Source organism: Macrosteles quadrilineatus, unplaced genomic scaffold (assembly GCF_028750875.1).
Source record: "Macrosteles quadrilineatus isolate MER2022 unplaced genomic scaffold, UCM_ALF_1.0 Scaffold_4__1_contigs__length_99947679, whole genome shotgun sequence".
Taxonomy (NCBI): domain Eukaryota; kingdom Metazoa; phylum Arthropoda; class Insecta; order Hemiptera; family Cicadellidae; genus Macrosteles; species Macrosteles quadrilineatus.
This window is the reverse complement of record NW_026542597.1, coordinates 6,460,899-6,472,923: the sequence shown is the minus strand read 5'-3', so window position 1 is coordinate 6,472,923 and position 12,025 is coordinate 6,460,899. Positions and strand designations below refer to the sequence as shown.

General features: G+C 34.7%; 1 protein-coding gene across 1 annotated transcript; it reads right to left on the bottom strand.

Moving 5' to 3' along the window:
- Positions 1–7,642: 7,642 nt before the first annotated feature.
- LOC128992736 (solute carrier family 35 member B1) lies at positions 7,643–10,458 on the bottom strand. Its single transcript, XM_054416466.1, has one exon. It carries the CDS (start codon positions 10,307–10,309, stop codon positions 9,356–9,358), a length of 954 nt encoding a protein of 317 aa, XP_054272441.1. The 5' UTR covers positions 10,310–10,458; the 3' UTR covers positions 7,643–9,355.
- Positions 10,459–12,025: the final 1,567 nt, after the last annotated feature.

The following is a 12,025-nucleotide window of genomic DNA, read 5'->3' as shown; positions in this document are numbered from 1 at the left end:
ATTATGCATGTATTGATGCATTGCAGTCAACAATTTTGACTGTTAGTTGACTTTTCTGTGAACCAATTAACCTTTTAATCGATGATGTTTAATATTCTTTACAATTGCTAAGAAGTACAGGAGTTATTTATTAACAAATAACTTATTGTTTAACCCTAGCAGTGGCCAATGGTCCTGGCAGGACCATTTCACCGTGCACCCTTAGAATGGCCATGGTCCCGCCGGGACCATTTATGTCCAAACATTTAATTTTAATGCTAAAAACTAATTGATAATTATCTTTAAAGTAGATAGTTCATATACCATTCGAAAGATGGCATTCTAAACTTTCATTTTATTATACAGACTGTCCCAAAAGTCCCGGACCGGTTTAATATTTTCTAAACGACAACAGATAAATCAATAAGATTTTGAACATCAACACCACACTTAAAAATCTACTTTTTTAAGGAACTATAAATTTTCTGTCATATCATGGGGACGTCCCACGAGGAGTCAGAAGGAAATCTTAAATAGGAGCATAGGTCAATATGCACATCAGTTTAAAGGGCTTAGCTAGCTGAGTTCAATGCCGGAAACCGCCCCTCGAAAGGATCACCCGTTACAAAATGGCGGCCGTTCAAAGATTTCTTGAACCTGCCATTTTGAATCTTTGAACGACTGCCATTTTTTACTCAGGCGTTCTTTTGAGCTTGAATTTACGGCATTGTAATCTACTAGTGAAGACCTTTAATTTGATGTGCATATCGACCTATGCTTACATTAAATTTTTTTTTCCGATTCCTAGGGCTGTGCCCCCAAATGCAAATTAAATGAATCTTTGAACCACTGTCATTCTTGACTTGGTTGTCCGTTTGAGTTCAAATTTGCAGCATTATATTCTGCTAGTAAAGACCTTTAATTTGATGTACATGTCAACCTATGCTTCTTTTTAAGATTTCCTTCTGACTCCTTGCGGGACGTCCCCATGATGTGACAGAAAATTTATATTTCCATAAAAAAGTAGATTTTTAGGTGTGGTGTTGATGTACCAAATCTTATTGATTTATCTGTTGTCGTTTAGAAAATATTAAACCGGTCCGGGACTTTTGGGACAGTCTGTATAAACGAACCTTCTAGCGTCAATATGTCAACGCAATTGCAATTTAAATTTGAATGAAAATTTCTGCGCGAATCTACTTCCACTTGTAGTGTTGCGTAAGCGCTAAACACATAAAGTTTAGAAAATCATAGCGAGGTTAGTTTTGTTCCCTATCTGGATGCGAGTTATACCACTAGATAGCAGTAGGGTTGCTGAATATTTTGGCATAGATTATTTTATCAATACATCGATAGCAAAGAACATATGATTTTTAGAAAACACGTAATTTTACAAAAATTAACAAATGGCCAATGGTCTTGCCAGGACCATTTCTAAAGTCGAAATATATATATAATGGAATATTTATAACTATTCAAATATAATATCCTTTTGTAGCGTAGGAAACGTAGAATAATTTAGTGTTGAGAAATGGCAGCCCTGCTCACTGTAATTTCTGTGTTCTGTCAGCAACAAAAGAAAATCGCCATCTGACCGAGTTACTCTGTTTGTTTTGTGCGGATCAGCTGACTTACGTTTTGAAGGTAAATATTGTTCGTCAAATATCTTGGGAATCATTCTAATTTTGGATTTTGTAGTTATGTAGTGTTTTTTGTTAGTAATGTTTTTGTGTTTTAGGCCTAACAGTAATCTTTATGCATGAATATAAGCCTACTGGAAAGTCTGAATTTCTTTTTACAGAAACAGTAAATTTTTAGTTTTTTTTGTATCATAAACGGGTAATCAAAATTTTTTCACTGCCTACAATGTGACATATTTGTATTCCTTAGTTTATAACCTACAAGAATATGTGTACTATATTATTATCACTAATTACCTTACATGAGCTATCTCCGAGTTACTAATTATTCGTCTTACGTGACAAACCATGCGATTTTTCGTATTTTCTTTAGGGATGGACGGGATTGAATTTTTAGTTCGGGACGGGACGATCGTCGGTATGACTTCGCGGTCACGGGTTGATCATCGGTATGACTCGCGGTCACAGCGCGATCGTCGTTACGTCTCCGCGGTCACGGGGTGATCGTCGGTATGACTCGCGGTCACGGCGTGATCGTCGGTATGACTCGCGGTCACGGCGTGATCGTCGGTATGACTCGCGGTCACGGCGTGATCGTCGGTATGACTCGCGGTCACGGGGTGATCGTCGGTATGACTCGCGGTCACGGGGTGATCGTCGGTATGACTCGTGGTCATAGCGTGATCGTCGGTATGACTCCGCGGTAACGTCATAATCGTCGGTATGAATCCGCGGTCACGGCGCGATCGTCGGTATGACTCCGCGGTCACGGCGCGATCGTCGGTATGACTCCGCGGACACAAGGTGATCGTCGGTATGACTCGCGGTCACGGCGTGATCGTCGGTATGACTCTGCGGTCACGGCGCGATCGTTGGTATGACTCGCGATCACGGCATGATCGTCGGTATGACTCTGCGGTCACGGGACGATCGTCGGTATGACTCCGCGGTCACGGGGTGATCGTCGGTATGACTCGCGGTCACAGCGCGATCGTCGTTATGACGTCGCCTCCTGCGTTCGCGGAACATCTCTCGCGATAGCGGCGTTATCGTCACTCGCGAAGCGGCAAAATCGCCGACGATCGGACCAAATCCCGTCCCTTTTTCCCGAAAATTTCCCGAAATTTTGGGACCCGTCCATGCCTAATTTTCTTACATAACAAATGTAAATAAAAATAATTCCTCCATGTGTTAACATTTCTATAAAGAGAATTAAATGTACTATAACATTTTTATAATCTGTTTGGCCTAAAAAAAACTGAACAAAATTTTTTTACTAAAATGTCTTTGAATTTTTTTTTATGTAATCGGTAAAAATATTTAAAATATTTTTAAAATACTTAAAATATTTAATAAGTTTCCTGTTGAATTCAGCTCTTTGCCTTTAAATGTTTTCTCTGACAAACTGTTAAAGTGGTGTAAAATCAATCCAATGTACAAAATAGATGATTTTTTTGATGTTAAATTCAAAAACAAGGACCTAGATTTTAAAAAGTAACCTTTATTTATATATTCTGTTTGACGAAATCTATTGTTATTTTGTAATTACCGAACGATGAATAAATTGTCTATTGCCTATTGTCTATTTAGTTTTTTGTATCATAAACGGGTAATCAAAATTTTTCTACTTCCTACAATGTGACATATTTGTATTCCTTAGTTTATAACCTACAAGAATATGTGTATTATATTATTATCACTAATTACCTTACATGAGTTATCTCCGAGTTACTAATTATTCGTCTTATGCGACAAAATTTGAATTTTCATTTTCTTACATAACATTTGTAAACAAAAATATTTCATAAAAATGTATAATCTTGTTGTTTTATATTTTTATAAAAAAATATAAAACAATGTTTGTTTCCCATGTTAATCTTATGGAGAAATACAAAACTTTAAAGGGCCCCAGAGCCTCACTCTCTAATTATTTCCCTAAAAAGAAAGTTTCCTGCACAACTTCACGTTACGCTCTTTCCAATGACACAAAAAAAAACATGCCAATCGGTTCAGTAGTTTCGGAGAAGTAATTGTCACAAAAATCCTGCTTGTGTATTAAATAAGTATAGATTTATAGAGAAAAGTAAAAGCATCACAAAATATTCACAGGTTTTATACGTACTAAATAAAGAAATGAGTAGCCTACAGTTTTCTTCCACAAATCCATGCTTGGGTTAACTCTATTTCAGCACCAAGATTGTCTCTAGCAGTCGATCAATCAGTTTATTCTTGGAGCGGATTGGGTTGGTTTCCATACTATAAACATTGGGTACTAAAGGCGCCAATAAAAGCACACTGATTTATTGGCTATCATGAGTAACAGCTCCACTCAGAAACTATTTATGCAAGCACAATGTAAAAAATATAAAACCACAGCATTTTATGAACAAACAAAAATGCTTACATGTTATCTTTCAGTTTTTGTAGTTATGTAGTGTTTTTTGTTAGTAATGTTTTTGTGTTTTAGGCCTAACAGTAATCTTGCATGAATATAAGCCTACTGGAAAGTCTGAATTTCTTTTTACAGAAACAGTAAATTTTTAGTTTTTTTGTATCATAAACGGGTAATCAAAATTTTTTCACTGCCTACAATGTGACATATTTGTATTCGTTAGTTTATAACCTACAAGAATATGTGTATTATATTATTATCACTAATTACCTTACATGAGTTATCTCCGAGTTACTAATTATTCGTCTTATGCGACAAAATTTGAATTTTCTTCATTTTCTTACATAACATTTGTAAAAAAAAATATTTCATAAAAATGTATAATCTTGTTGTTTTATATTTTTATAAAAAAATATAAAACAATGTTTGTTTCCCATGTTAATCTTATGGAGAAATACAAAACTTTAAAGGGCCCCAGAGCCTCACTCTCTAATTATTTCCCTAAAAAGAAAGTTTCCTGCACAACTTCACGTTACGCTCTTTCCAATGACACAAAAAAAAACATGCCAATCGGTTCAGTAGTTTTGGAGAAGTAAATGTCACAAAAATCCTGCTTGTGTATTAAATAAGTATAGATTTATAGAGAAAAGTAAAAGCATCACAAAATATTCACAGGTTTTATACGTACTAAATAAAGAAATGAGTAGCCTACAGTTTTCTTCCACAAATCCATGCTTGGGTTAACTCTATTTCAGCACCAAGATTGTCTCTAGCAGTCGATCAATCAGTTTATTCTTGGAGCGGATTGGGTTGGTTTCCATACTATAAACATTGGGTACTAAAGGCGCCAATAAAAGCACACTGATTTATTGGCTATCATGAGTAACAGCTCCACTCAGAAACTATTTATGCAAGCACAATGTAAAAAATATAAAACCACAGCATTTTATGAACAAACAAAAATGCTTACATGTTATCTTTCAGTAAAAGCTAAAAAACAAGAAATGTACTTGACAACTGATCAGCAACCTGCAATCGACAATAATTGCTTCGGTCAGTGTTTCATATAGCTGCCACTCGACTGAGTTCACACTACGTAAAGGGAGCAGGGAGCTCAGTATATAAAGGTAGTTTAAATTAATCTATTTAAATAACATTGGGTTTAAAAAGTACAGTACCTAGGTTTGCTGCTACAGGTAGGGTAATAAAGTGTGTTATTAAAATAAAATCTAAATAGCTTCTAAAATAAATACAGTAAATTTGCCAAGTTTGGTCAAAATATATCCATAAACAAGCAAACAGTTTACTTATTCGCTATATAAGAATAACATGGGAATTTTAAATTTACTATTTATTAAATTTTCTCGGTAACCAAAAACCGCACAAAAACACTCCTATATACTAAATTATTTGTTTTTAAGCTCTTTCAAATAATGTGAAGAGAAAATTGGGAAATTTTATGTTTTGAGGATGAAAATGAGAAAACCCAATTTTTACCCCATAACACCCCGTTCCCATAGTACGATTATGCTGGTTCACGAACTCATTCAAGCTTATCCCACTCTACGTGCCTTTAAGCCAAATTTCATTAAAATCAGACAAAAATTCCTCAAGTTATCGCGTTCACATGTATATAAATCTATATATAGATATATATATATACTAGCAGAGTACCCGTCCTTCGTACGGGGTTGGCATATAAGTATAAACAACTTATTGCGGTTATACTTCACCTAAACAATAGAGAAAAATACATTTTTTTAAATTCGCAAAATATCACAAATTATTCACAAAATTACAAAAATAAACATAACTGTAAACAATCCTACTTTGACAGTTAGTTTTCATGTTTTTTATTGCTGCTTAGTTCAAATTAGCTGTTTTCAAGAATGCAAAAAAATATAGTCCTGCACCCTGTTGGTAAGTCTTATAACTTTTTAATGCTTTTGCATATCATAGAACCAACTTTTTAGGTTGAAACAGCTGATTAAAATCTTTAATTCCCTTTAAATATGAACTAGTGTACATGTTGCTCGAAATCGAGCAATTGCAAAGAAGTACAGGAGTTACATATATAAACAAATGACTTATTTAAAAACTGATAACAGTAATAATTCCCGATGATTTTAAAAGAGTCAACTAAAAGATTATTAACTAATGGAAATACTTACAATTTACATAACAGTCCTATTCCAGTTTAAAGGGTTAATTTTTAACTAACAAACTGCCCATGGGCGGGAAAAGGTAAGCTTACAATTTAAGTCAACGTAAAAAAGCTGTCAGCTTTTATAATGTACCATACCTAAGTTATTTAGCCAATTTGTAGACAATAAGGTGTAGGCTACTTTAAACTCTACAGAACAGTGTTAGGCAAAAACTGGCAGAACTCTGAAATGGTGTTATTTATCATAGGCATACTCATATGCCAAATCTTCATAATAAAAATTCAATAGTTAATAACTTATATAATTTATTATATCATTGTAATAAATAATCTATCATAAAGTTTAACATGGGGAACTACAGAGCCACTGGGGCGGAGCCCGAAAGGAATTTTGAGATAAGAATATGCCTATATGTTAATCATGAATGTGATCTATCATTATGCCAAATTTCAGCCCAATCCGTCCAGTAGTTAATGCGTGATTGAACTTCAAACAAACAAACAAACAAACACACAAACTTTCACATTTATAATATTAGTAAGATATACAGGGTGACAAAAAAGTCTGGAAACGGTTTAATATCTTTTTAACTAAATCCGTTAGAAAATTCAAACATTTCACATCAACTTACATGTATGAAATCTACTTTTTCCCAAGCATTGTAATTTTTTTACCTCTACCAGGGGACGACACATGAGGAGTAGGTACATAATCTTTAATGTAAGCATAGGTTGATATGCACAGCATTTTAAAGGGTTAGTCAAGTGTGGAGTTCATTGCCGGAAACCGCGTCAAAAAAGGTTCATCCGTTACAAAATGGCAGCTGTCCAAACTTCTTGTGAAATATACCTGCACAGGCCTTAGTATGGGCAAATATACTCGTAATAAACATTAGCTTGAGAGCTTAAACTGAATTTTCAAGTCAACTAGCTCATAGACTAATAGTATTTAATCTTCAAAACAAATTTAACCGGGTTTCAGATTTCCCTGCTTATGTTACGTTTAACATTTAATAGCAACTAAATAGCAACTATTTCAGCACTAACAAATTTATGAATTGTATATGAATTTTGTGGAAACTGGTTTGTGTGTGCAAGAAAACTGCACCGGACATCTTAAGACAATCTTAAAAAAAACTTGTATAAATATATACAAAAAAATATAGTAAGAGAAAATAAATAGCTGATTGCCGGACATTGAAAATTGATTAAATTGTTTTCTCTATGGCAGTGTCACATTTTAAATCATTTTTTGTCAATCAACAGGTTTAATTTATAAACATAGACTACAACATCTACTTTTTCATTTTGTAGCTCTGTATTATGACAATTGTACTTTCTGATTATAATGGTAGGATATAATAGTTTAACTACAGTATTAAAAACCTTATTCATTGAATATAACATTTGATACATACGGATAAGGAAATTGTGATAAGTTGAAGAGGTATTTTGAATAATAACACGTTTTATAATAATAATGTTATATTTACACAAATTAAACGAAGAATTGCATGTTTTAATAAACGATTACAAAGTTGTTGACCAAAACACATCATGTTTTTTTTTGCCCTCGATTTGGCGTCACGACCATTTGGGAAAAATTTTCAACTTTGGAGCACGACAGTGGCAAGCCTGGCGTCGATGGAGTCAGTTGGTTTTAGAGACTAGTTCGGGGTGTACGTCAGGATTGTAGTGCCGGTCGTTTCGAGTTGAAAGGAGGAATTACAAGACTAATAAAGGAAAGATTGTGTTTTTTGTAATTTTGGTGTGTCCATGACCGTACGTAGTCATTCGATGAAGTAGACATGGTGTTAATTTTTGTTTATAAGATATTTCAATTGCTAGATTAACCTAGAAGTCCACTTTGTATCCTCGAACATGAGGTGCAGGGCTACCGCCAGAACAGAGCCAAATAACACGTAATTTCACGACCAAAGTTTCACGACCATCGCGGTTTTTTTCACGACCAATCCAGCCTTATGGATTATAGTGTGTTTGGTCGTGACAATAACTTTAATATAATTGTAATTTGAACAATTTTGGTCAATTGAAACACTTATTTTTATTATAACTAACAGTATAATTGAAGTATTGCTAGGAAAGATTTAGATTATTTCAGAAAATTCACGACCGTACCGCTTGTCCCTGACCATCACGTTTATGATTTCTATCATAAAAATTTCAAAAATTAAAATATCGTCATATTTCAATGTTTTATACACAAAAGAAGCACACCTCTATACAAACATAACGATTTTTCGGGTCTCAGGTAAGTTTTTTCGGAGTTATACAAACTTAAAAAGATTTTATTGGCTTTTTTCAAGTTTTTGAGTTTTTGTTATTTTTTTCTAGAAAGACCAAATATACCAAAAGCTCAGTGACCTTTTTATTGTATAATGGTCATAAAAGTAAATTAGTTTATAGCAAAACATAGCTATAAAAATAATATTAACTATTTTTAATATTCATTTAAAAGTCTGTTATATGGTCGTGACAGGATTTTGTGTTTTTCCACTAAAGATGCTCTTTTTTTTAAAAAATACCAAAGATATTGCGTTACCATGGACATTTTATGAAACTTCAAATGTTAGTGAAATAAAAATAATAATAAAAGTTTTGAAAACAGGGGAAAAAATTTTGCAAAGTGCTTTTCCTGAAAACGTACGTTTTTAAATTTTCACTCTAATATCAAACAATGATTGCAACAATTTGTCACTCAGATGTTAGGCCTACAAAAAAATGTAAAATACAAAACAATTTGTACTAAACATAAAAGAATAATGGGTCAACAAAAAACCAATAACTTAAGTTGGGTACAAAAATAAAGACATCCAAGCATAAATTAAAGGCTAACTTCTGAGAAATAGGCTAAATATTTTACTTATTTGTGCTTAGCAATTCTTGTACTATTTTGTAGGTTCTATTTATTTTACATAAATAAATAAATAAATGCAGCCTGGGTTTGAGATTTTTAATCAGCCTATTGAGAAAAAAATACATAAGAAATCACCGTAGGCCTATAGCTTACTTTATTAAGTTTGAATAACTTTACAATAATAGCCTACAATTATCACAGAGGTTTTGTGCTTAAAACACAAAAATATTAAGACATTAAAATTATATAGATATATCTTGTGCCAGCATATTGAACGTTTCTTTAATCTTACCTCAACTCAATTACTTTTCAACTTTTGCAGGTGCTTTCTTTCCATATAAACTGTCAAGTAAAAGTCCAGTAAATACAATAAAAGTTGCTATCCATTGCCTGTTTGACATGGAGTTTCCAAAGAACAATATAGAACCGAAGACTGTGAAGAACTTCCTGGTTGTAGTAACAATTGAGCAAGGTAGAGGTCCAAAATGTTCCACCATCAAAAATATAAAAAGCTGTCCTTGTGCACTTGCAATTGAGAAGGAAATCAGTTCCCAAATAATACTCGGGTGCCTCTCTACAAAGCTAACAAAATCAAAAATCTCACCAGTATATGCAATAGCAATTCCAAGTCCGAGGATTGACCATTTGTTTATGCTAGACATCATATGAAGAGATTTAGTTTTATATTCCGCTCTCATTCTTTCTTGAATAGCTCCGGTTATTCCGTCCATTGTTAAGGACAGTATAAGCAACATTTCACCTATTCCTATAGAACCAGACGAATTGGCAGAAGAATGTCCATCCTTATACATGAAGAGAGCAACTCCGATAACAACAAGCAGTACAAAAAAGTATTTCTGAATAGGATACGACTTTCTTCCTAGAAGTACTCCTAATATCATTACTGGTATGGGTTTTCCAGATTTCCCTATAACCTGAGTTGGGTAGCTTACCCATTGTAAGGCCATATTACTGCAGACCATTGCAAGAAGATAGGTTAGTGCTGAAGAGCACAGGTAGAAACTTGAGGTTAGATTCTCACCTTGCTTCATAAATGTTCTAAGAAGAAAATGTGCATATAGCCAGTTGGTTATGCATTGAACGAACACCAAAGCTAACACACATTTGAATTTTTCTTGCGTTTCTGGGGTCGAACCGTAAACACCTCTTGTAATACGTTCTTGGATAATGCCATAGTAAAAGTAACACACAAATATTCCTCCTGCATAAAAGAACAATTTAAAATGCTTATCCATTTTATACCAAGAGTCCTGTTGCGTTTGCTAAAGCACAATACACACACAATACAAAACTTGCAACTACAGCATTTTTAACACACAAAAACAACAAGATTCCACGAATACAATAACAACAGACGGCAAGCGTGCCAGGTTGTCAACAATTTCTGTAAGCAGACCAGCACTCAGCAGACGATTAGGAGAAGAATAAAGACACGTCAGTCGTAATCCAGTCAGCTGTTTTTATAATTACCCGTTTCCAAAGGCCTCCAAGTTGCAAAGCACATACTACTTAAAAAAAACTCCATGAAAAATAAAGAGATTATCCAAACACATGTACAAAAAATGTGTGTTGTTTAATGTTACCATGTTACTTTGCGATTGTACGACAAGGGGGTGATAATAACTAAGCACATCAAATAAAATCTGACTCAGTTACTCACTAGCATTTTAATTTATTTATTACTCCCCCCTCTTATAATAAAATGAATTAACAGTGATCCATTTTTTGCTAGGGAGTATAAATCGAGTTCAGTTAATTTACATACTTATAGATTAGGCTATTTGCATACACACTGATTTTAGACGGTCAGTAATAAGTCGGTCGATATTTTATCGGTTCATGGTGCTTGCACACATACCCGATTTTATCGGCGAAACGATCAGTCTTTGTTTTTGTGTCGAGGACGAGACGAGATTATTGAATACTTGTTCCTAAAAGAGTTGTTGCTATGTGGTTATTGTAGCGACGTATTAAACGCCGTAGGATTAAACGTATATTCTGGATTCACCCAATTAATCAAAGCAGAGAAAAAACGGGATCATTCCACACACTTTTTTGAATAACTGGCTTGTTAGAAGTAATATTTTCAACTATTTCAGAATGTCAATAGCATCCATATCTATAAAGTCACCCATTTAAAACGATATAAACACGCATTACCAAAACTTATTAAAAATGTCAGAAGAGCAGTCGCCTGAAATGGAGGATGGTGTAGCGAGAACTGCCGATACGATACGATCGGTAAACAATCTGTGCATGTGCAAGCTTGTGTTTAGTTACGTACGCCACTGCGTCGCCGGCACATCCCCGGCACCGGTGGTATCACGATTACTATTCTTAGAATTCGTGGGCGGTATGCAGTGGCAGTGGCCGGCTCGGCTGCGCATCGGCATTTTACCGGCGCCGATCAGCGGTCGGCGTGGGTGTGCTAGGTCCCGTTCCCGACTGTGGTTCACTATTGGAATTTGGACGGTCGGTAAAAAATCGGTCGTCCAAAATCGGTGTGTGTGTGCAACGCACCTTAGACTCGTCATTGTTGATCATATAAAAAATAGGAGTTGTCAACTATTTACTCCAAAATGCTAATGCTAATGCTACCGGTACACGATAGTATTGTCAGATTAGCTGTCGATCAATCTCAGTTTGATAAACCAAGCGGTCAAAAGTGAGAAAAACCTATTTTTACCCCATAAAACCCCCCGTAAAGCCCCGTTCCCATGGTCCGATCGTGCTGGTTCGTGAACTCATTCAAGTTTATCCTTGAACACGACATAGAGCTTTACTCACATGCACTAACAACGGAGTGGATGCTTTTAGCGAATTTCCCTATAGGGAAGTAGCTATTACCGTAGGTGGCACGGTAAGACCTAGACCCGGGACCGATTTACTTTTTCATTTTGATGTCCCCAGAGGCCAAAAACACCATTCGTTCAAATTTTTATATATGTATA